The 26,069-nt window shown below is 41.6% G+C and overlaps 1 protein-coding gene across 7 annotated transcripts in view; it reads left to right on the forward strand.

The window, feature by feature from the left end:
- The window catches only part of FRY (FRY microtubule binding protein), a 331,529-nt gene that overhangs the window by 280,346 nt on the left and 25,114 nt on the right, over nucleotides 1–26,069 (forward strand). For 5 of the 7 annotated variants that reach the window (XM_032880008.1, XM_032880011.1, XM_032880012.1 and 2 more), the window contains 10 exons: nucleotides 837–977; nucleotides 2,993–3,172; nucleotides 5,145–5,306; nucleotides 7,792–7,866; nucleotides 10,353–10,523; nucleotides 13,360–13,368; nucleotides 16,708–16,908; nucleotides 17,465–17,626; nucleotides 20,587–20,753; nucleotides 22,071–22,260. In XM_032880008.1, the coding sequence (XP_032735899.1) occupies nucleotides 837–977; nucleotides 2,993–3,172; nucleotides 5,145–5,306; nucleotides 7,792–7,866; nucleotides 10,353–10,523; nucleotides 13,360–13,368; nucleotides 16,708–16,908; nucleotides 17,465–17,626; nucleotides 20,587–20,753; nucleotides 22,071–22,260 (1,458 nt within the window). The remainder of the gene's footprint in view (nucleotides 1–836; nucleotides 978–2,992; nucleotides 3,173–5,144; nucleotides 5,307–7,791; nucleotides 7,867–10,352; nucleotides 10,524–13,359; nucleotides 13,369–16,707; nucleotides 16,909–17,464; nucleotides 17,627–20,586; nucleotides 20,754–22,070; nucleotides 22,261–26,069) is intronic. The other 2 variants (XM_032880009.1, XM_032880014.1) reach the window with 1 other exon arrangement.

The raw sequence follows: 26,069 nt of genomic DNA on the forward strand, positions 1-26,069 counted from the left end.
TACTATCTTTAAATATGTCATTCTTGGGCACCTGGGTGACTCGGTTGGTTAAATGTCTGCCTTTGGCTCGGGTCATAATGCCAGGGTCCTGGAATCGAGTCCTACATTGGGCTCCCTGCTCAGGAGTCTGCTTCTCCCTCTCCCTCTACTCTTTGCCCCTGCTCATTCTCATTTTCTCTCTCACACACAAATAAATGAAATATTTTAAAATGTCATTCTCCTCGTTGTGTATTTCATCATACAATTTACCATAATTTTGTATCCATTTCCCTAGTGTTCAACAATTATATTGCTTTCAGTGCTTTCTTATTTAGCTTTGAGGGTTTCTTACCATTATAAATAATGCCTTGGTGAAATCTCGTATATAAATCTTAGTGTCTATAGGTTTGGGAAAGTTCTTAGAAGTAAAATTACTATTTCAAAAGCTATAAGCTGTTTTTAGTACTCTTGAGGCCAAATGCCAAATTATCCAAGTTGCATTTCCACTGGTGTATAAGAACACCCATCTTATATCCTCACCTACACTGACCATTATCACCTGGGAAACTTTGCCAATTTGATACCTAGTAACTTGTGTCTTTTGTGTTACTTTGTATTTTAAATAATTAGTGGTAATTGGTGCTTTCCTTTTGAGGTTTCTTGTATTCCACTGTGGATATGATATCTATATATTCAGAACTACTTACACTACCTTTAATGATGTCTTCATTTCTTTAGTGGTTAGGATTCCCCTTTCCTTAAGGAAATGTGTGACCATAAAGGTATAGGGGGGCATCGGTGCTCTTGTATGAACAGCTGGTATCGCACTGGCTGACACTGTGCCTTGCCTCCCACAGCTGCTGGAGAAGGGTCTCCCCAGTATGCAGCAGCCCCTCCTCCAGGTGATCTACAGTCTGCTCAGCTACATGGACCTGTCCGTCATCCCTGTAAAGCAATTCAATGTGGAAGTTCTGAAGACCATTGAAAAATATGTGCAAGTGAGTATTTGGATGATGTCACTTACGAACAAGGATGTTTCCAGAGAGTCATTCCAGAAAGACTGAGGGTTTGTAGCTTGTATTTGGCTGCAAAGCTACAGGCGTGCCAGGCAGCACACTCGTGCATTGGCATCCCTAACCCAGAGAACAGTCCGTTGTGGTGGTTGACCACACCCCGCTTGGTACAGTGAAGAGAAGGACAGGACCAGCCCTGGTGCATTCCTGAGCCCTCAGAGGACGTGTTTCTGCCTCTTGGGGCTTGCAGCCTGGGTATTAAAAGCACACACCTGGCTGGGAGGACCCAGGAGGGTTGTATTTGTAGTATCCTATTTCAAAGAAGGAAAAGAGAGAAGGAACTCAGATGTGCCAGGTTCTAGGCCAGGTGTTTCTACATGCAAAGTGTTAATTCAGTGGTTAAAGTTGTCACTTTAGAGTGGAGGGAAGTGGGGTTAAGCGACTTGCATAAATGTGCTTGAAAATACTGCAACCAACAAACACAGGAGTGTACACAGGAAGTTGCAGAGTTCAAGGCAGATGCTAGGTTCTATCTGGCTAAATTCATCCACAAAGCCATACAATGTAAATTTTAGACATTTTTCCCCCATCATCAACATCACATTGCTTGCCAAAGCTATGTAATGCTAAGAATGATTTCCAAGATGTCTCCATTTTCCATTTTTGAAGTGGCATTTCTCCAAAAATCATTGTGCACTTGGTGGGCATTCAGTAACACTTTCTCACTTCATAGAAGTCATGGGAGCCAGGGGTTCAGTTCACCTTTTTCTACAAATCATGTACCCCCGGTAAAAAGAAAAAAAAAAAAAACCTGTTTGACTAGGCTGCCTATTCTAACTCCAGCCTCTGGGTTATCTCTGTTACTTGATATCTTCTCTTGAATGATGGCTAATTTCACATCCACATCATGGCCTCCCCTGTGCAGAACTTAAGTGAAGGAAATGTGTTTTATTTCATGTTCTCTTATTCCAAAGGCTGGGTAAATATAATAATAACTTTTATCAAGTTAGTTTATTTACACTGAATATTTTTGTGGGAGAAGTCCTTCAGTCTGCCTGGGGTTTGTCAGGGAGTAAAAGATGGCAAAAACCAATGAGTCTTAGAGGAAGAGTAAGCCTGTGATAAGCCAATAAGGAGAGGAAGGGTGTTCCAGGAGGCGGGAGTAGCATTAAGTGAAGACACAGTGGCAAAGAGAGCTTGCCTGGTGTGAGGAACTCCAGGGGCGGCCTGGGGGAGATTACTCCTGTGGGTTCTGCTCAAAGAGTGTGGACTCCACCCTGCCCATCAGAGGGAGCCCTTGAAGAAGTTTAGGCAGAGAAGGGGCTTGTTCTGAAGAGTTCTAGAAAGATCACTATAGTTGGGGAGGTTATGCTGGACTTCTGTCCAGGATAGGCAGGATCTAGGCAGGAGCCACAAAGGAGTCAGCTGAGCCACTCCCAGCACGAATGGAGAGGAGGGAGCAATTTATCAGGAGGCGGAGAAAGATGGGAGTCAAGAACAGCTCCCAGAGTTGGGTTGGGTCATGTGGAAGATATGAAGTAAGAAGACAAGAGGCAGCCAGCAGCAAAGGGGGCAGCAGGAGCCAGGGGAGTAGGAGAACAACCAAGGAAGACTGGAAGCTGGATGTGGGGAGAGTTTTGAGAAAGAGTGAGTGGTCAATAGCATAAATGCATTGGGCAAAAGTTTTTTTCATATGAAGGAAGTACCTCATTGGCAAAAATGGTAACTTGTAATGTTAAACTTCTGTTTATTTGAATATGGGCAAAATTTGCTACTTTTTTTTAATTTGTTTATATCTCCTCTTACATGTAAATTGTCTTTTTATGTCATTTAACCTTTTACACAGGATGGAATTTGCTGCACTGTATTCAATCTGTGAATTCAGACAGGTCATAAGAGGTTTCAGTAGCTAGCGATAGATTTGGTTTTGGCGGGGGGGTCTTTTTGTTTTGTTTTTTAATGAACTTGTTTTTGACCATTGAATGTTTTATTCCCTTCAGAGTGTTCACTGGAGAGAAGCTTTAAATATCCTGAAGCTGGTAGTTTCTCGATCTGCCAGCCTTGTTTTGCCTTCCTACCAGCACAGTGACCTGTCCAAGATAGAAATACATCGAGTGTGGACCAGTGCTTCTAAGGAGTTACCTGGAAAAACCCTAGACTTTCACTTTGATATTTCAGAGGTATGTGATCTGTTTCTGTCCACTTCAGCAGGGAGAAATAGTGGTAGAGGTCAAAAAGAGAGGAAAGAGAGACTTATTTTACATTTATTTCAAATTAAGCTTTCTAAGGCCTAAATTAGGTTCTGTTTTTTAAGAACACATCAAGTGTCATACTCCTTGAAGCTCTCAATTGGCAGCTTCTAAAACTAGAAGCTAGCCTCAGTTATTTTTTTTAAATGATTTTTTTTAAAAGATAACTTTAAAATGGAATGATCTGAAGCATTTTAAACCATGACCTTCACTCCTTCTTTGTATGACAGGTGTCCTGTCCTATCTTTACATCCACAACTTTTGCTGCCCAAACTCCCAATCAGACCAGCAAATGACTGAGATTTACAGGAATATAGAATCTACCTTTCCAGTTGCTTCCCCAAGCCACACTGCTTTCTAGACCCAGTAAAATTATCTGAAGTCTTGCCTTGAGGGAGAGGGGAGGGAGGAGGGAAGGGACCAGTGAACTAAGCTGAGGAATCAGGAAGAAGAGAGGGTAGAGAGTAGTTAGGTCCACCTGCTGTTCTGTGAATGGACATTTGGGAGGCCTGTACTTACTCTAAGATGTATAAATCCTTTGCTTTCCTGTCTCGCTTACCCCAGGCCCCATAAGCCCACCAAAGCAGGAACTATGCTCTGTCCCTCTGGTTACCAGGGTCTGTTTCGGTGTCTGGTGCAAGATAGGTACTTAACAGTAATCTTCAACACTGCTGAATGAATAAATTCACTGAAGGAATAAACCAGATGTGGTTATATGAAACTTACTTGCTCTATGAAGTAGGTTGAAGCCTACTTTTCACACAATGACCTCATTGACCTTCTGTCCTTTCAGTACACAGGTTGAGATACTCTTTTCTGCCATTGTGATACTTGCAACTGTATTTAGGATGTGTATGATATTGAGGTATCCAATCAATTATCCAATCAATTGATTTTTAAATTTTTTTTAAAAGATTTTATTTATTTGACAGAGAGATCACAAGTAGGCAGAAGACAGGCAGAGAGAGAAGGGGAAGCAGGCTCCCCACCGAGCAGAGTGCCCTATGCGGGGCTCGATCCCAGGACCCTGAGATCACGACCTGAGCTGAAGGCAGAGGCTTAACCCACTGAGCCACCCAGGCGCCCCGGTTTTTAAATTTTTAATTTTTTTTTACATGGCTGAGGGAGAAAGCTACTTTTATTCCTTGAGGGAAGTTTATTCTGTTCAAAAGGGGTACAGAAAACAAGCAGCCAGTTGCCTGCCCACCCCCAGGGACCCAGCTGCATCAGAATAAAAAGCTGGAAAAACAGATGGAGTATTTCCAGCCCGTGTCTGCCACCTCCAAGCGCAGGCCTGCAGACGGGTTTCTGCAGCCTCGTTGGGGCAAAAGTGTGGACGGTGCTGTCTACCCACCAGACCCAGCACGAGAAGCAAACTCTCAGGGAGAGAATGTCTAAACTGTTGCTCTAGTACCTGGCCCCAGATTCATTCCTTTAAATAATCAAAAGGATATAATCCATTTCAATAAATTTTTAAATACTTGAGAGTATTTAAAATTCAAGAAGAAGGGAAGGAACTTGTTATAAAGGTTTCTTGTTATAATGATAAGCAATCCTTTTCAGCGTAAACATCTGAAAACTATTTTCTTTCCTGAACGTTTTGCTTCTCATCGTTATCAGTGGTTTCTAGAGTATGTTTAAGAACAAGCAGTTGGATTTGTTTTCAGCTGCTAAAGAGGGTGGGAAGATGTCGAAGATGTAAAATGCTTTAGAATGTGTGTTTGAACATCAGGAAAATGAGCCCGCTTGTGACTCTGAACTTCTCTAAGGTTTAGTCACACAAGCCGTGCTTGGTTGCTGCTGGGTAGAGTGATCCCATATTCCACAGAACTATTGAACAGATAGGAGAATGTGAGCTTTTTTATTCCTTTTTTTTTTTTTTTTTTTTTTTTTTTTTGTCAAGACGCCCATCATCGGGAGACGGTATGACGAGCTGCAGAGCTCTTCTGGACGGGATGGGAAGCCCAGGGCCATGGCTGTCACCAGGAGCATATCGTCCACATCATCAGGCTCCAACTCCAATGTCCTTGTTCCTGTAAGCTGGAAAAGACCCCAGTATTCTCAGGTACAGAATCCTAAGCTCCCAGGATTGGAAGGGAGTTCAGGGGGACCTAGTGAGCCCAGCTGCGCATGTGATAAGGCGCTCCTTCATCACCAACCTGACGTTGCCCATCGAGGCATCAACACTTCAGAGATGAGGATCTCGTGGCATTCCAAGGGAACCTATTTTATCTTTGAACTGCTCATTACATTGAGGTGAAGTCTGATGTTTGCTGCTTCTACCCATTGGTCTTAGTTCTCTTAAGACTTAGAAAAAGAAATGTGATCTCTCTTTAACATGACAGCCTTTCAAAGAAACCCGTTCCCTCTGCCACTAGCCCAAATGAGCCCTCTTTTCTCCAAATAATGCATCTTTAGTTCTCCTAGCTCATTCTGCATGATGGGGCTGCACAAATTCAGAATCTGCTTTTATGGTTGCTTCCTCAAGCCACAGTGCTGTGTAGACCAGTAAGATTGTCTCAGTTCTTACATTGATGGAGAGGGGCGGGAGAAGGGAAGAGATTAGTGAATGATGCTAAGGGGTCAGGGAGAAAAGAGTAGGTAGAAAGTAGTCAGATCTACCTGCTGCTCTGTGAATGGACATTTGGGAGGCTTGCGCTTAGTCTAAGATATGCACATACTTTGTTTTCCAGTGGCCCTTCTGACTGCTGTCCTCTAAGCACACACTCCAGTCATGGTCTCCATAGACAGTCTGAGCCACATGGAGCACAGTGGGCTGCTGGATCCCTCTGAAGTTCTGTTATCAGAGCCTAAGGCTGTATTGCTGTCGAGTGAAACCTCTGCATTATTCAGGGCTCTTCAGTAACTAACATGACAGAAGCCCAGTGGAAAATTACCTTAAGTGGAAAGGGAATTTATTAACTCCCGTAGCTTGTCTTCACACACAGCTGAATTCTAGAACACAAATCAAGGAACTGGATCCTTAACCTCTCTCTCCCCCATTCTCACTGTCCTCCCCTTCCCTTCCCAGTGGTGGCCCTCCTTCCCTCTCCAGAGACTTCATTCTCAAGCAGACTCTTGTCTTATGAAACACCAACAGCCTCCAGCAGCTCCAAATTTGCACAGTCTTTGGCTCTGATGATTTTAGGACAGAGGCTTTCCTTCCCCAACATCCATACCCATTCTAGAGGAGGGACTCTTGCAACATGTATGAGGGAGGCAGAGCCCCACTTAACGCAAGAGGAGCTGTTCCGAAGATAAAAAGAGGGATGGTATTACTGGAAGAAGGTCAAATGGTGGGTGCTGAGCAGGGTTCGCCAAGGTTAGGAGAGGGGAATATATGGCATGTTACCTGCTGGCGTACTGCTGTTTCTCAATGACGTTTCATTGAGCTGTTGAGCAAGAGAACCTACTATACTTTCTTGGGGATTTGGAAAAGAGAAGAAAAATATACACCCCATTTCTAGGTTCCTCTGTGTTGATTCCTTCCTAGAATTGTAAAATGCCCACAAACTTAGGGAAATATTTTAGCAAATCTCTTGCCATCCGCCCACATCAAGGTCTTCCTGTCTTTGACCTTGAAAAGACATGGTATTGAGAGTCCCTTCTATAATTTTGGAAAGAAGAATGCAGTGAAGCCAAATTCCATTAAGAAAGAAAGGCTATGAATGATACTGGCCTCCTAGCAGTCTCCACATTAACTTAAATCAGATTAAAAGGGAAAAATCATTTTCCAGAGTTAGCAAGATTGCTTTAAGAGCATTTCTGAAGTACATTAACATATTCTGGGCCCTCGCTACTCTTCCTTTTCATTCTCAACTCACCAATCATCCTGAGATCTAGTTTATCTATGTCATTGGAAAATGTGACAGTTTATAGAAGAATCTCCATGCGTGAGTACCCAAAAATAAGGCTCGTGAAGAAAAGCAAAAGGAATTGAATCTGTTTAACTTTAGGAAGAATAAATTGAAAAGGATTTAATATGGCTTGCAGATAATTGAATTTTTTAATTCTGCAGAAGGTAAAGTTTTTCTCCCATTTGAGGAAAATAGATTTGTACTGGAACATAAAAGATTTAATTTAGGTATAAGGAAAGCCTTGCTAATGCTGAAAGTTGTAACAGACAAGATTATCAAGGGGAGTCAGCAGTATCTCTGAAGAACCAGGGGCTGATTTTCACCCCCTCCCTTGGGAAAACTTAGATCAGCACTGTCCGGTAGAAACATAATGTGTGCCTCATTTTAAACTTTCTAACAGTTGCGTTCTTTTTTTTATAAAAAGAAACAGATAAAATCATTTTTAATAATATGTTTTATTTAATATACCATATATCAAATATTATTATTTCAATATGCAGCCAATATTTTGCAATTATTAATGAGATACTTTGCATTCCTTTTTCATTCCCAGCCTATGTGTATTTTATGTCTCGATTCTCACTGGCGACATTTCGGGGTCCATAGTCCAATGTGGCTAATGGCTTCCAGTATTGGAGAATATTTGATCCCAGGACCTCATGATTAAAACATGTTTGTGTGTCTCTTTTCCAGAAAAGGACAAAAGAGAAGTTGGTGCACGTCCTTTCTCTGTGTGGCCAAGAAGTAGGATTAAGCAAAAATCCATCAGTAAGTTCTGCCATGTATCCCGTGTATGTCGGTACCATGTCTTTCTTACCTTCGATCTTTTTTAGCTTTAGAGAAATCTACTAGGAATTACAGGTATGATACCCACCATCTAGATCAAACCCCTAGATTCTCTCCACACTGTGATTTTTAATCTCACTTAGCTCAGAAACAATGAACAATTTTGTGGGCTGTTTGCTCTAGTTTGTCTGCAAGTAAATACTCAGTTGTTTTCATTGTTTAAGGTTTCTTGGATTTTTTTTTTTTATATAAAGATGTTCAGACGTCCTTATTTACAACTCTCTCCTGCACCATCATGTTTAATATACATTCCTCTGGGGTGCAGTTTTGCTCTGTGTATGCATACCGCTTCCTGTGATGTCATTGTTTTATTCATGCACCATAAGGATGGAAATAATGATATATCATTATGGTTTTTTTTTTTCTCTTATAAATGTCCACTGATGTTACAGTTAAAACAGAATAACAGCAGCATGCCATTGGGCTTTGGAATAAATGAATAATCGCAGTTTTTGAATTTAGCCTCTGAAGCTTTTATATAATTTAGAAAATTCAAGTTGTCTGTGAGTCTACTGTAGTCAAAGCAATAAAAATCTCAGGGTCTGGTTTCACTGGGCATTTTTGTTTCGTCCATATCTCAACATCTTTGTTATCAACAAAAAAATAAATAGCAAACTAAATAATTTCCCAAATAAAGTAAGAATGAGCAAATGGTTGCCCGGGGAAGCTGTCTTTTCAATCTCAGAATGTGTCTGCTAGTGTAGTTCCCGAGCAGGTGAAATGTTAGAGACGCCTACATTCTCGCGCAGGCGCAGATTGGTGTCTTCTTATTCAGGGAAAGGTGCCGCAGCCAGCCAGCAGCTAAGCTCGGCTTCCGCTGAAGTCACCTTTCTCGTGTTATTGATCAGTGGGCTTGTTGCTTGGCTCCAGTGACATTGACGAGGGCAGAGGGGTTGAGGCAATCGTGGCAGGGGCAGGTGGAGGGAGAGGAAAAGAGCACTTTGCCTCTGCAGGGCAGCCCTCCAGCAAGGGCCATTACCTACTGCCCTTGGGGCAGGCACATCCTCCTCAGATCGAAACTGCCTGCTTCTGTGCTGAGGCTCTTCTAGCTACAGATGTTTGCCTGGATCAGGGTACGGACGGGAGACATGGCACTAACTGGGAAAAGAGCCTTCGATGGAGGGAATCCAATTTCTAGCCCCATTCTCATGAACTAGGTGCCTGGTGCTCAGTGCTATTGATCCCAGAGACCCAGTCACCATCCCTGTGCAAAGTGTGTGTCGTGGGCCATTTTATGAGAACATAGTGCCAGCCACAGGCCTGTTCTCAAACACTGTGGGGGGGAAGAAAGTACATTTAAAATCTATTCTTTTTTCTTTTGAGAGACCTTGTTATATTAAATTCTTATAGATGATTTATTTACTTTTCAAGGAAGACTAGACATTATAATCATTTTAAAAAATCATATTGAGGGGTACCTGCATGGCTCAGTCAGTTGAGAGTCTGACTCTTGATTTCGGCTCAGATCTTGATCTCTGGGTCATGAGATCGAGCCCTGCCTCAGGCTCCTGGCTCACTACAGAGTCTGCTTGAAGATTCTGTATCTCCTTCTCCCACTGCTCCTTCCCCTGCTCACACTCTAGAAATAAATAAAATCTTTTTAAAATCATATTGTTCACTTTATTTAATATCAATCTATTTTCAGGAGAGGCTGGATAGCAAAACAATGAGGTTCCTTTGCAGTTTCTTATTTCTATAAAGTTCTAGTAAAATGTCCTGGTGGAAAGAACCTAAACACAGAAGATAGTTTTAAAATACTAACATACAAAAGCTCTTAATAGGAAAAAAAAAGTTTTGTTCTGTTTATATCAACAGGAAGGGAATTTAGGTATAAATTACGAGCGTGGCTGCTCAGATACCCGTCTATAATTCAGATGAGGAAGGAAAGTACTTTTTGGCTTCTGTTTCTTATTCTTTATCAGTTCCCAGTTTATCTCTGAAAGGGTTAAATCCTTTGCTCCCACAGGTCATTCTACAAGAACCTATCTTGGTATCAGTAATCCTTAAAATATCATGCGCTCATATGTTTTTGAAGTGTACGTGCTTGTGTACAATTCCTAACCTCAGTTCAGAAACAATGGAAAATTTCTTGGCTGCCCTAGTTTGTGAACACACATTCAGTGGTCACACACACACACACACACATAGGTGGGATCCAGTCTTCATCCACTACAAAGCACCAGTGTGACTTGAGTATTTTCCTCTTGCGTGAACTTGCGTCTTCGCAATGAGTTTAATCTGAAGGCACCTGTCCAACATAAATAATGAGAGAACATTCTAAAAATACCCACTGAAGGAATTAGGTGTGTACTGGGAATAGAGGGCCCTGAAGAGCCAATTACGGGTTTTGTAGCACAAACACCCGAAGGGAGAATGGTCTCTCAGGAGAGGACACTTGTGATTCGCAGGTGATTTTTTCGTCGTGCGGGGATCTGGACCTGCTGGAGCACCAGACGAGCCTGGTGTCTTCGGAGGACGGCGCCCGCGAGCAGGAGAACATGGACGACACGAACAGCGAGCAGCAGTTTAGGGTGTTTAGGGACTTTGATTTCCTGGATGTGGAGCTGGAGGATGGAGAGGTACGGTATATTCTCTGTAAGGAATAACCCACTCTGCTTTCCCTTGACTAACGGAAGCAGTTTCTTTTTACCCGCTAAATAACAAGGTTTTATGAGCGAGTCCTTAATTGGAAAGCTGTAAACTTTATTTTGAATCAGCTTATTCAAAGGACAGCAGCTTAACTTTGGCAAAAGTTACCACACCCTTCCTGTCTGAGTCCACGGCGTAAGCTGCCAAGTTATTTCTAAATGGCAAAGAGCTGACGTTTAATGATCACACAAAGAGTGTGTGTGTGCAGTCCAAAGGTGAACTTAAAAAAAAAAAAAAGAAAGAAAGAAAGAAAGAAAGAAAAGAAATCACAAAAACATTCAAGTTCTGAGCCCGTTCGCTGGTACCTGGGTAAAGTATGCTAAGCATCTAATTATTTTTAAAGTGAAATTACTCTAATTTGATCGCTTCAAAGCTTGCCTGCTCCAGCAAGAGATGGGAGCCTGAGGGCTCCAGCGTCCTTGTGCTGCTTGATTAAATCATTACAACTTGAAACAACATAGAAGGCGCGTGAGAGCTCTGCTCTAGGTCGGTAGCTAGCTTTCCAGACACCTGGAGCAGCTGAATTCATGTCTCAACTGGCAAATGCAGATTCGGGGATTTGAATGATAATTATGGTAATAGGATGCTTTCAGTTATGAATCATGATTTTGAAAACTAGGATTGGAAGGAGGGGCATCATTCTGACCCTCTCATTTCCAGCTGGGGCTAGTCTCGGCCTCATGGAGGAAAACAAAATTGACTGAGGGGAGACTAGCATATGTAATACGCCTAGTACCCAGCCGGCTCACCGGGTTCCTTAACACACTGAAGTTCACGTTTAGCTAAATGCACTGATTTTCCCAGAAAGAGAAAGGGCTTTCTGCCAGTCTTTCAGTTAAAGTAGAGGCCCATATTCACAGTTTATCAGATCCTCTGATGGGCATCTCCTGACTTAACTATGAACTTGTAGGAAATGGTGCTTCCATTAGCTGCTCATCTTCCCTGAAAGGACATGATTGTGGACTAGTCCTCTTACACTGCAGTCAGGTCAAGGAGCTATCCGCTTTTGTTCCTCCCATCCATGGCTTACCCTGGATGTCTGGGGAGAATTATGTCCTCAGAATGAAGAATGTTTTCTTTACCTGTTCTTTCTCTAGAAAACAAGTTTAGCAGACCCAGTCCTTAAGACATCTTTAAAACAAGTGTCAGCTTTTCACCATGAATTAGTAAAAAGTATTGCAGAGTTTTCTGACTGTTAATGAGTAATAGAGAAATCAATAACTAAGTGGGGTGAGGATTGTTTTTAAAAGTCTAAAGCAAAACACAACCATTTAGAATACTTTCAAAATGTCCCTGGGGCAGAGCTACGTGGAATAACAGAAGATTAGCTCTCTGATCTGGGCCACTGACCTAATCTTTGTTCTTGGGCTAGAATTCAAGCTTAGGTACCCTCTTTACTCTGGAAGTTAAAGAAAGGAGGGAAAGTTTAATGAAGACAGGGAGGTACCACTTTCCAGTCTCAGCCAAAAGGAAAAAAAAAAAGTATTCTGGGACATGACCTCACAGGAGTGATATAGAGGAATCAAACACAATTTCAGAAAAGAGAAAAACTTTCATTTCTGTCAAAACAAAGGAAGGCAAATTTGAGGTGCCTTTCAACTTAAAAAGAAATATTATGCTAACGTTTTTCAGGAACAATAAATAATGAATACTTGCTCTTCCTTCTAATGTTCTATTATCCTAGCAGACAAGAACTTCCAAAATCATAGTGATCATTTTATCTTATATGATTAAGATTTTATAAGAAACCTAAGAGTGTGAGGGTATATATTCCATCCAAGTAGAATAAACTATCTGAGAATGTTTTGCTCCTTCTCAATAGATTATAATAAGGGATTCTAGAGTGCTAGAGTAAAAATGCTCGAGCTTTGGTCAGGCAGGTCCAACTTGGAATTTCGGCTCTCCCACTGATGTAGCTTTATGCCCTGCAACGTGGATGCCATCTCTCTTGACTTCCTCTTCTATTAGATGAGTATGCTAATACCTGCTTGTCAAGTTGAGGCAGGGAGTAAGATAACCTCTACGGAGTGTCAGGCACGTAGCAAGCATTCCTTTGTTCTGTCGTTGGTGAATAATTTCAGCATAGTCTCATCTGAGGAGCCAAGTTTATCTGGCGTCTATTATCAAAAAAGGAAGACGAGTTTTTTGTTTTGTTGTGTTTTGTTTTATATCTCTTCCTTTTCATTAAATAGTCTCAGAATGTATTGACTCCTATCTGTAAGTTCACCTTGGGATTTTTCTGAATCTTTAAAAGTTAACGTGTCCTTGCTATTAATTGCACATCAGCAGTGAACATATCCTAACCGAAAACACTTCCGACTTGGGAGGTAGATGAGGGGATGCCACCTTTCTTCCCCCCACTTGATGGCCCTCATTCGTTTTCTCACAACATTTAACAATTTTCTCACAAATAAAAATTTAAGCATCTGTGACCCCCTCCAAAATAAAGTGCCGAGGAGCAGAAGTTGCTAGTCACCAAAGTGGCAAACTATTCCAGAAATTGTACTTATGATTTATTACCCCAGCTACAACATCCACCCCTAAAATGGTTGGAACTTCCTGGTGTTTGATACTGATTTCTCTTTCTGGAGGGTTGTCTATCTTTACCTTTTTTTTTTTTTTTTTGAAGTCACATCTACTGAAGCCTATATTGTTGGCCCTGTTTATTGCTATTGTGTTAAAACTAAGATGAATGCACTTGAGTATCTTTAATCATTTTAAATAGACCTCTCATTTGTTTTTCTGTCCATTTACTCTGCTACCAAGGAACTTCAGGTAAGATGATTGCTATCTTTAATTCAGATATGCTAAGTAGATGTTTTGCATCATTGCAGACTTATAACAACATAATTGCTTTTTTCCTCCCTTCTAGCATATGTATGCCTGTTTGCGTGCATATTTACATTGAGGTGTGTGTGATACGAAGATTTTTCTTTGTTGCTCCAGTATGGAAATATTTTTCTAAACTATAAACACAAATATTTTCTAAGCTATAAACACTATAGTTTTAAAACCTTGAGATGCCTAGTCTAGAAGCTGCATAAGTATATTTCTTGAGTGAAAGTGAGGTTTTAAATATGAAAATCTATGGAAATTTTATGATTTCTGAGAAAGCAGCTGTCCAATTGGATTGGTTCTGTGGTTCAGTTCTCTTACGAAAAGTGAAGTCAGCAAGCTGCAGCTAACAGTATACCACCAACACTTCTAGTCAGATCCTTTCCAGGCATGATATGCCTGGAAATGCACTCTCCAGTGCATTTAGATGCCTTTCCAGGCACTCTGTATGGCGACTATATAAAGTTTCATCCGAATGAGAACCATTTCTCAAGTAACAGGAGGTGCTAATAATAACCGCAGGTAGACAACAGTCATAAGCCAGGACCGTTGGGGGAAACTGACATATGAGCACCCTACTGTACTTGTGTCATGCCAGACTGACTCTGAGAAGGTGTATACTTGAGGAAATATATTTTGACCATGCTGTACCTACATTCTTTCAACAATAAACCTTGACAGAGTTCTAGAATAAAAAAAAATTATTTCAAAGAATATTATTTCTGACACTTCTAGAATGTTCCATCACTAATACTTTCTCATCTCAGTATAAATCCTGAGTAGTTATTTAAGTTTGATAACTACAGTTTGATAATGCAGATTGTCTTGAATAATTAGCCATGTCCTGAATTTCTCACACATAGAAAATCTGACATAATCAGTAGAACACTGTTTTGACTTTTGACCACACAGGTTGACTTTTAATAACCACACACGTGAACTTGAGCTAAACTATAGCACTACTGACTTTTTTTTTGTTCCATCTTTTTTTATTATTGAGGCATTATTAACATATACAACATTATATTACATTGAGGGGTACAATATAATGATTTTATAGTCATATATATTGGGAAATGATGGCCACAATAAATCTAGTTATCATCCTCACCACACAACATTACAATTTTTTTTCTTATGATGAGAATTTATTTTATAATTGGAAGTTGGTGAGCACTATGGACTTTCAATAAGCACATATTTGACCTTGAGCTAGACTGTAGCACTATTGACTTTTTAATATTCACACACTTGACCTCGAGCTAGACTATAGATACCCATACTACAGGTGCACTATTGCATCTCAATTCTTCAACCACTACCAGGGAAACAGTTTCAACACGTTCACCTCTAATGGAGCTACTGCATCTTCTAGAAAGACACCAGATATTCCTCCTTCAAGAAAACCCTTCCCTTACCCCTAGTTCTCATGCCTGGTGCATTCAGGTCTTCACCAGAGGTATAGTCGTTACAGTAGGAACAGCGATCCATGCCCAGGGTAGCATTCCCTCACCCGAGACGTCTATATTTCTTTGTAAGCTCATGATTCTTCTCGGGTTCAGTGTGCGAGACGTCCAGAATTGTTGCCTAAGATAGTTCATCCAACCCATTCACTGATGTGGTGCAAGAGAATCAGCTTGAGGAATTAGGTTTTATATTCATATTTGTGTATTTCTCCCAGTAATTTGCACCTTTCTCTCCTTTTTCTCTATATTCTTATTCTTTTCATCTTTTTAATTTCTTCACACCTAGTATTTTATTTTTCGTTGCAGAACTCTCGCCTCTTCCACATTTTTCTTTCAGTTTTTCACTAATAGAGCTATTTTAAAATCCCAACACAACAGTTAATCTTTTCTATTAGGAAAAAAAATTATTTGGTGACAATTTATCATAGCAGATACAGATAAAGGTATAGATACAGATGAAACAGCAGAAACAGCTACTCTTTATAATCAAACAGTCCTAAGAACAATCCTAAACATCATATATGCGGATAAATTATGATAATTTTTGGATCAGATCCAGAATGGGTTTGGGATTCTTACCTACTGCCTTCTACCACAAATAGCCAAAAAAAGACTTCAGAAAAGTTAAAGCATCTGTTATATGAGTGATCTATGAGGATGGCAAGCTTTGCTCCATTAGGATCCAGAAGAAATAGATCCTTAACCCAAAGGAAAATTAATAAATTTAAAGCTTATACTTTTAACAATGGTTTTACAGCTCTCATATTATATGATTATGCTACTCACTGAGCTCCCACCAGAAAAAGTTACTTTATTTCAGCAAACCATCAGACAGTGTTTCAAATGACTTCTAAATGAAAAGATTCTGGGCTAGATTTCATTCAGTTATATATTTACATAGGTTAAAACTTGCTTATCAAGGGACTGGGGAAGACTTCTCTTCCTTTATTCCTGTTTTAACAGAGAGAAAAAAATAAAACCCAAATTACTTTCTAGGGAAGATTTTTGTGTTGGACAGATATGCTTATTTAATATCAAATGGTCTGTAAAAGAAAGTCCGGGATATGAGAAGCTCTAATGCCTGCATTGCCACTTAGTGCAGGTCTTGGAAATGAAAAGGTACAAGTCAGCATTAGCGCTCGGTACCAGGTCAATCATCTCAGCAACGATTTTCTATGGTGGGACAATTATTTAAAGATGAACCTAAAGCAAAAGTTAAGCCACGCTGCTCTGGCCTTTGCATAGTGCATGACCCGTCAGACTTCACTCAGCTGCTCTCAAATATTCTTTTAACTCTGCGTTTGATCTGCGAAAACTGCTGTAGCAGGAACAGGCTGGAATGTTTACCTAATACTCTTCTACTTAATACCCAGAGGATGTGGAATGTGCTACAGCATATAGCTCCTACTCTTTTTCCTTCTGAAAACAGTACTAAATGGGCCAGGGAGGGGACCATACCTCTTTGGAGGTTATTTTAATAGAAATGGTCTCTTTCTTACTGATTTTCGGACACCTAGGTCATTATAGAGTTGCCCAAAGTCACCTTTAAAAAAATAATAAAACAGGATATTACCCACCAGGCCTAAGAGAAGTGTGTAATCACTTCTACCTATAATTCTATATGCATTGAGGTGAAAATAGTATGCTTTACTACCTTTCACATCACATAAACAAAATGTTTGGTACCAAAGTAGACGAGAGCTTGGAAGTTCATAGTGAAAGCGTTTATTTCTAAGCTATGACTAACTGAATGTGAGAAGGTGTGAGTGCAGGAAGATTCTGGCATAACAGCCAGCCGATGCTGTGATTTCAGGGTGAGAGTATGGACAATTTCAACTGGGGAGTACGCAGGCGTTCTCTGGACAGTTTGGACAAGTGTGATATGCAGCTCCTGGAGGAGCGCCAACTTTCGGGAAGGTCTCCCAGCCTAAATAAAATGAACCACGAGGACTCCGATGAGTCCTCCGAAGAGGAGGACCTCACAACCAGCCAGATCCTGGAGCACTCCGACCTAGTGAGTAGGCCTACCTTCCCACCCTGCAAAACGGGAGACTTATTTTTGTAATTGAGGCAGGAGTGTGGTTTCCAGGTGCCGCTAAAGAAACTTGGCACGGCTGCTAAACTTAACACCCAAAATGTCAGGGGGTGTCTGACTGATGGTAATAACCAGCCTCTTGTCTACAGGTTGCAAACAGACACAAATACTGGGGTGTTTGTTAGAAGCCTTGAACACCATCAGATCTGTTAAGGCCTTCGCTTTTTCTCAAATATGTTTATGAGGCTGGACTCTTTCTAAAAATGCGTGAGACATCTGACGTTTTTAGGAAATATAATGGACATTTGTTTGGGTTTAACTGCAAATATGAGTGCTTGTGTTTTAAGAGTTCTGTGCCCTATTGCCCTGCACCAGCTGCTGGGGTTAAGTTCCAACAGTAGTGAGATGGGCACGTTAAATAATATTTGTCACCCCAGAATGAGCTCGTACAATGGTCTGTACTCTTACATAAAGGATCATTTGAGCTTTTAAAGAAACTCCACACTGTGTTTTATTTGCTTTGCTCTCTCTGCAGATCATGACTCGCTCCCCTTCTGAGGAGACGAATCCCATGGAATCGCTCACCACAGCCTGTGATATGACCCCTGCGGACCCTCATTCCTTTAACACCAGAATGGCTAGCTTCGAGGCGTCTTTGTCCGATATGAATAATCTGCAGATTTCTGAGGGCTCCAAGGTGAAGAGATTTGGACAATCGTGATTGTAGTTTTCTTAAAGAAAAAGTACTTCCAATTTTTTGAGAAGTCTTTGGGGGCTCTAAGTGGAGGGACTGTATCTTTTTTCTTTCTGACTTTGTTGAAATAATTGAATTTGTGCATGGGAGCCTATGTTTGGAAGTTGTTTTACCCTGCTAAATGAGCAGCCATCTTCTTGTTGGTTGAAAGAGATTCACTTTGAGGTCTCATTCAAATGAGACATTTCACATTTTCCATAGCAGGAATGCTGCTGATTAATGATAAAACTAATCAGTGTATGTCTGAGCGTATGGATAATTTCAACTGAAATTTGACTTGGAAACTGCTGTTCTTTGTCATGACTTTTACAAAACAATATGCTAAGTGAGGTGTGGGTGTCTGCATGTACTTGGGGAAATTTTTTCCTATGTAGGAACCAGTTACACAATTTGTACATTGATTCCACTCTGGCATTTCGGCATACTATTGGAATTTTCAGTGTTAATCACAATATTATGCCAGATTTAAACAAAATTGTCCTAGCCAGACTGAGGAGAAAAGTAAGTAACAGATACAATTTTCTTATTTAAAAGGTCAGGTCTTTAAAAATCTAACAATTAAGATGATTGATTAAATTACATTTAAGGTTAGTTTTATCAAAATTTCCCTAAGATATCCTAATCATAAAACGATCCGTACTGTGTTCACATAAGTGCCCACATATATGCCCCTTAGTATAGAATTGTATTTTCTTATATTACAAATACAAAATAATCTACTGTTGGTAGTAGGTGTCCTTTATCCTGAGTTTGCTATGGTAGTACAGTTTGAAAGAGAAAGTTATAAAATGATCTTTAAAATATATAAAAGTATATTCTTTCTGATACTTCTAATGTAAAAATTTATAATACTGGCTGTTGTGTATTCTTTTATAGCGCACTTAAAACAGATTTGAGGTCCAGGGAAATCAACATACTTTAAACCAAGAACAACCAATCAATCGTAATCACTTAAAAATGTTGAAGCTTAAAAAATTATTTCTGAGTGCGCCTCGGTGCAGAAGGACTACAGTCTGGATTCTCAGAGTCAGCAAAGTCCCTTTTCTCGCCAACAAAAGATCCAGAAAGGAAACTTGTCTGAGATTAAAATGCCTAAGATTAGTCCTAAGATTAAGAAATTACATTTCATGGGAAGCACATCACAAAATAAGTGTGCACTTATTAGCATTTGCTATTTTCAGTCTTAGAATAGTCATTTTCTCAATTTTTCAATTTTGATTGCTAAGTTACATAGATTTCTCCTGGAAAGCACTACCTGAGTGGTAATGTATTTATGAACTCATGCAGGAATCCTCTAATTCAATCAAGGAAAATTTAAGTCTAATTTCTGAAAGGCTCTCTCTGTTTTCCACCCGAGCTGGGTTTCCACAATGTGCGATATAGCCGTGATGTGAGAAGGGGAAAATAAAAGACATTTTTGTGAGAACTCAGCACTCCCCCAATAGAGTCAGTTTATGTACACTAATAACCCAGACCAGTCACCGGCGGCCAGTCTCGTTGGCACCAGTGTAGTTTTAAAAAGCCAGAAAGAGCAGATATGAATAAGCCTCTGGAACTCAGGATTTATGAGCAATTCCTTCAAAGACACGAGATACCTTGTTTCCCTAACATATCTTTAAACACCCCTCTTAATTTCTCTATTAATCCTAGATTCAGAATACCAACTGGGTGGCCAGCCAGCAACCCGTGATAATGCTCAAATTCATATATATTTCCTTTTTGCCTGGCTTCGGTTTTGTTTTAAGAAAATGACTCACTGAAACATGTGCGTGTGATGTCTTCCTCTCCTCTTCTGGTCTGTAACCCAGTTGCCTTCCTTCCTCTCCTAAAGAACAGTCAGTTCTCCAGCTGAGTCCCCCTGGCCCGCATTCAAACCCAGCCTCTTTTTCCATCACACTTGCTGCATCTCCCTCCTGCCCCTCACTGATCCCAGCTCTGCCTGACCCAGAGCCCTTGCATTTCGCTGCTCATTGTACAGCAGTGTGAGAGCAGCCTCTCCTATCCATTATCTTTGGGGGGATTCCAAGAGCAAAGCATGTATGTAAATGGGCCTTAGAGGATGGCCAGTATGGAAAGGCCTAGCAATATGGCAGGCTCGGTGAGCAGCTGTGGGCCACTCATGGGTCCTGCAGGTAGATCTTGAGCATTCACTATAGCAGTCACTGGTGATTCTAAATTCCAGTTTCCATAGGTAAAGGAATTCTGTATCAGAGCATTCCCTCTGGATAAGCTCACTTTAGAAGGCAAGGTTTGTACAGTGGAAAGAGCTCTGAATCCAAGGGCCCCGATTTATCTACTTGATGTCAGGCAAGTCCCTTCCCCACACATGGTTTCCTATAAAATGTGAGGGCTGGGGGCACCTGGGTAGCTCAGCTGGTTAAGCGGCTGCCTTCAGCTCAGGTCATGATTCCAGGGTCCTGGGACAGAGCCCACATCGGGCTCCCTGCTTGGCAGAGAGCCTACTTCTCTCTCTCTCTCTCTCTCTCTCTCTCTGCCTGCCACTCTGCTTACTTGTGCTCTCTATCTCTCTGCCAAATAAATAAATAAAATCTTTAAAAATTTTTAAAAAAATAGATAAAATGTAAGGGCTAGACCAAGGGGTCTCTGTGGTCTTTTCCAAGTTTAGCATTTATACTCCCATGATCATGGGTCAAATAGGGCAATCTACTGAGAGCCTCTTTGGAAACTATTATAGGCAAGACTGAAAAGAAGGTAAAGAATGAGCAGTACTTCAGAGAACTCCCCAGTCCAGTTATACAAAGTGACTGTATTGTAGTCGGAAAATCAATGCCTCTGATCTCTATCACTCTCGGGATTTGTCTCTTTTATTTTTCCTTTGAATGGACTTCCCCAAAGATATTCTTACATGGTTGGGGGATTCTTTCCTCTTTTTCTTCTTCCAGGCTGAAGCCGTCCAGGAGGAGGAGGACACGGCCGTGCAGGAGGACGATCTCTCCAGTTCTGTCAATGAACTCCCAGCAACCTTCGAATGCAGTGGCAGCTTCAGCCTGGACATGACTGAGGCGGAAGAAAAAGGCGACAGAGCCCTGGACCAGTTTACTCTCGCGAGGTAAAGAAGCCCCTAGTGGAAATGAGTGGTGACAGTGTACCTGGCACCTGGCACATTGTATCGCATTCACTTATGTCAAGTGGAAGGTCACACGGCACTGCTGGGACTTCCTAAAGAAGAGTCGAAATGGACTTCTGACTCTGAAGGCTTTTAGAGCTGGTCAGAGTCCTCCAGTCTCATTGCAGGGCCTGGTGCGGAACTGAGAGGGGTACTCAGGTAGTGACTACTAAAAGCCATAGAGTAACTCAAAAGCCAAAGAGGGTCTGGGGACATGGTCTAAGCTTCGCAAGCTTTGAAGATAAGCAAGACTGGCAAACCTTGGAAATTCTTTCCACTTTGAGTTAAAAGACAAGAACAAGAGGCTCTTTGTAAGTTAAATACTTACTCTTTTTTTAAGTGGGAGGCTTTCAGCCTAGAGGCTGATGTTTCTGAGACGAGTGAGACATAGAGAACAGGAACAGACAAAAATAGAGAGGAATTGATAAAAACACTAACGCAGGGGCACCAGGGTGGCTCAGTCGGTTGAGCATCCCACTCTTGATCTCAGCTCAGGCCTTGATCTCAGGGTCGTGAGTTCAAGGCCCGCACTGGGGCCTTGCGGTGTCTAGAAAAAGAATCACAAGTGATAAGGCTAGAGATTTACTTCTGGAGAAGACAGTAAAAATCCTAAAATCTCTCTTCTGAATGTGGAAAAGAACTAAGGAGCTTTTGATAAGGCTAGACAAAGACCCTCTGTTGTGGTGAGAATTATCTGTCCTTGGAAGGAAAAGCTGAAGGTAATAGAACCTAGAGAAGACCTTGACCTTTCACCTGTGTTCATTCTCTTTCCTTTCTTCCTCCCTCTGGGTATCTCTCACCTTGCCTTTCTATCCTTCCATTACCCTTTTCTACTCCACCCACCCCTCCTGGGCATTCATGCATGCGCAGCCATTAATACTCATCCCCCACAAAGGACACCGTGAAAAGATTCCAAATTTTGTTCTAATGGTTCGCAACGAAAACTGAAAAGGCGCGAAAGAGCCAAAAGTAATGTTCATCTGTCTGGGGACCGGCCGCTGGGAAAGCGAGACTGTTTCCTCTCGGAGGCTCCAGGGGCCGGACCCCACTCGCTATAAAGGAAGTCAGAAGGGGAGGAAACCCAGCAATTCTGGAGGTGAAGGTTCTCTTTCCTAAGATTCAGAAGAGACTGTCGAAGATGGGGGAAGCAGAGCGGGGTCCCCGCAGCCACCTCGAAGGGAGGCGTGGTCAGGACAGCGGACAGGGCTGGGGAAGCAGGAGGACGGCACTGGGTAACTGGGTTGTTTTCATCTTTCCCAGCTTTGGAGAAGGTGACAGGGGGGTCTCTCCCCCGCCCTCGCCCTTCTTCTCGGCCATCCTTGCTGCCTTCCAGCCGGCGGCCTGCGACGACGCAGAGGAAGCCTGGCGCAGCCACATCAACCAGCTCATGTGCGACTCCGACGGCTCCTGCGCAGTGTACACATTTCATGTGTTCTCCTCCTTGTTTAAGGTACGGGGCTCACGGTCGGAGGACTGCTCGCAGGCGGCAGGCTAGCCTCCGATGGCTGGGGGGGGCGGTGGTCTCCTGCTGGGCTCGTACTGTTTTCGGCTCCAGGAACCCCTGGGTTGCGTCTGACTCCAGCCTTTCTTCTAACCATAATCTGATCAGCTTTCGCGAGCTAGGATTGCAGAGCCTTGCCCCCAGAGGACGTAGTATCCGTGCTGGACTGTTCGCTCTTGCCGTTCTGGCTTTTTTGTAGAGGTCACCCATCCCAGATGTCATCCGTGACACCAGAACCAGCCGGTGGACTCTTCTGCCAAGCCTAGCCTCATCCCGTCCTTCCTCTTGGACTCTTCCTCTGTCTCTCCCTTTTCTACATTATTCGTGTTTGGCCTTTCATTATCTTTTATCTCTTTTCCCCCGCATAAATTCTTTAAACGTGTTATAGATGCTTCTGAATACATGGGCGGGCGGTCATACTTTGCTTCTCCTGCGTGAACCACAGCCTGCTAGTCGGTCCGTATAGAGTCTGCGCAAATTGGAAACAGGCCCTTTCCTCCAGGCCCATGCAGTACCGAGTATGGCCAGCAGAGGGCAGGCTGGCTCCCTGTCCCCCTGCCAGGCTCCCGTGGCACCTTGCCCGCGGTTCAACGTAGCAATCTCTTTGTGGATACTTTCAGATTTCACTTGTTATCCCCAGACACACTTATAACAATGACTGAACCAAAGAGATGGGGGGAACTCAACTTCTGAGGGGTGCTTGAAGGTTTATTTTGATGCCTGCCTGCCTGTTGGTGTGCAAATTCCTATTAGCTCCTCTATGCATCTTGCTCTGAACTTTTACTCCAAATTTCATCAAATGATGGCTGAGGTAGGCAGCAAAAGAAGAGAAACAGCTTGTTATGAAGAAACCCCAAAGGTCTTCCGTCAGCACTAGAGTTAACTGGCCCTGTGTGCCATGTTTGAAGGCAAGCCTAAGAAAGTAGCAGGGCTGGGACTTATACTCAGGATGAGAAAAAGGTGAAGTTATAGGTGAAAACTGGCTGACATGGAAACATAGTTACCATAGAGTTTAAGAGAAAACTTGTTTTAAAAAAACAGTATGTACAGTATTCCTTTCTTTAATATTCAGAAATTAGTGAAGATTATATACTAGCAATTCACTGTAGTTTACTCACAGTGATGAAATTATGGGTGTCTTTTTTTTTTTTGCCCCCTTCCTTTTACTTTCTTTCAAGTTCCTGTTTTCCTATAATAAAGGTGCTTTCTTTCAGCATTTTTTCTAAACTTGCATTTGATAACTCACAAAACAGAATTGCCACTAATAATACAGGGGAAACATGGAAAGGGACGATGTAGTTGCAGCCTCCAATAGACATGAGTGATGGGGAAATGAATGGACAGACAAGAGCGGAACCCCCTTACCTGGTTTTATAGGTTGAGTTCTGTTGACTATATACGAGAGGTGGACCGTAACTTGGTTGGCGTGAGGGATGGGCCCACTCCTTGATTACCTTCAAGAAGAGCCATGGCAGAAGGGAAACGCAGGAAAATCAGGAATTCTATTAAAAGTGGGATTGTCTGCCTTAAAAAAGTTTCCAATTCAGGAAGCCACAATTTAGTTTCTATAAAAGGTAAAGTCTGTTTTTGAGCTTGGTGGCCCTTCTTATGACCCATTTTTTTTGAGAATTATATACCAATGGTACTAAAAGCTATGGTTTCTCACCATAACTTTTATTGAGTGTTATTGTGCTCTCTCTCAAGTTTTCAGTTTACTTTCTGGGAAATCTTTTAGAAAGTTGATGGGACAAACTAAAGTTGTGTCTGAGATTAACTGGAATCTGGAGGTGCTTGAGAGAGAAAACAGTTGTTTGTTGAGAGACAAGAACTCCAAAAACACTCTAACGTTGAGCCAGATTGAAATGTTAAACTGTGAAAGAATTACCATTTAAGGCAAATTTATTTGTTAAAGATTTAGGAATAAAGTAATTTATTTTTAATATTGTTCTGAAGTCTATTTAAAGTAATGGTTAATCGTTAATAATTTAAGTTTGGCTGTTTTGGTATTTTTTTTTCTTACTACAGTCACTAGCACTTTCTGTGCTTCAGTTTTCTCATCCTGAGCAATATTTTTCCCTCTACCTAGAATGGCCATGTCCTCCTGGCCCTCAGTACTCCCAATAACATGCAAACCCCTGACTGGGGCTCACTTCAGTGAATGAAGCCTTCCCTTCTTTCTCCCTTTCTGTCACCTGGAATCCCAAGCACATTGTGGTTATATCTGTCATGCCTGTCACATTCTGTGAGAATTACTTTTTGTCTCTTTGCCCCAGAGAGGGGAAGCAATGGTGTCTTAGACCTGGAACAGTTGCTAACATGCAGTAGGTGCTCAGTGAACACAGGACGAATGAATGGGAATGTTTTTCAGCAGAAATAGTAAACGGACATCTGACTTGATGACAGCAGACCGGCAGGTTGTCCCATGAGCTGCGAGGTGGGGCTGGGCCCTTGGGTAAGGGCATTTTGAGGTTTGGACATTTTTTTCCATTCATGTATTAGGTTAATCCCTATGGAGCTTACCTGCGATAATAATCATACAATTATGTACCTCCTATTTCGGTTTTTAATATTACATTTAGCCTTGGGACACCTGGGTGGCTCAGTAAATTAACTCTGACTTTAGCTCAGGTCAGGATCTCAGGGTCCTGGGATTGAGCTCCCTCACCAAATCGGGCTCCCTGCTCGGTGGGGAGTCGCTTCTCCCTCTCCTCTGGCCCACGCCCAACTTGTGCATGTGTGTGCTCTCTCTCTCTCTCTCTCTCAAATAAATAAATAAATTCATTTAAAAATATATTACATTTAGAAAGAATTTTTTCAGCTGTTATCAAATGCTATGTGATTGAGAGAAATATGAGTCACAAAATAGGTATTAATAAAATATCCTGGAAATGAAATACATTTCAAACATGCGCTCTATTAAGCTGTTGCCATGTACTCCACCATGTCTGCTGTTTTCTCACATTTTCCTGTGAATCTGAAGGCCACATTTCTCTGTATTTAGCTGGATTTTAGAGGGGTAGAGGGAAGGTAATTGCCAAAATAATTTGGTTTTTAAAATGAGGAATTGATTTCTAATGGTCCAGCGTGGCCATCTTTCCAAGTATCTCAATCATCATATGTCCTTCCCACTGCTCCTGGGTTAGGAAGCCATCATTGTATCACTCAGTGCCTCCAAATTACATGATGTGTTTATATGGAAGTCAAGTGAGGACAAAACTGAGTGTATATCCCCTCAGTATCACCTGCCTTTATAAGAGGCTCTGAAGGTCCCCGACAGATGGCTTCCCAGACCTCATCTTATCCTTAGGTCAAATGGAAAGAACCCCAAACTCTTTGGGGACCTGAATCTTACTTCTGGTTCTGCCACTCAACTAGGTGTATGATGCTAGACATGGTATTTCTTGTTCTTTCTGCTCTAACATTCGGTCAAGTTTTTTTTTCCATTTTTTTCTAACTGCACATAAAACTAACTTAACAGCATAAAGACATATGTATGCTCTGCATTATGCCAAAATTCTTGTACATATGAAATTAAAAACTCATTAATGTACAACATGGTTGGCATTGCTCTAATATGAAGCATAGAGAATCAGCTGCTGTTGTTTGGGGACACTCACTTTCCTCACAATAGGACAGAGAGGATTTCTCCTGGATTCAATTCCACAACTCAAAAGGTATGACATCTCTTTGAGGAAAGCCAATGCCTAGGACTGGATTTTTTTTTTTTTTTTTTTTTTTTTTTTTTTTTTTTTTTTTTT

The sequence above is a fragment of the Lontra canadensis genome, unplaced genomic scaffold (genome assembly GCF_010015895.1).
Source record: "Lontra canadensis isolate GAN:19392208 unplaced genomic scaffold, GSC_riverotter_1.0 scaffold67, whole genome shotgun sequence".
Lineage (NCBI taxonomy): Eukaryota > Metazoa > Chordata > Mammalia > Carnivora > Mustelidae > Lontra > Lontra canadensis.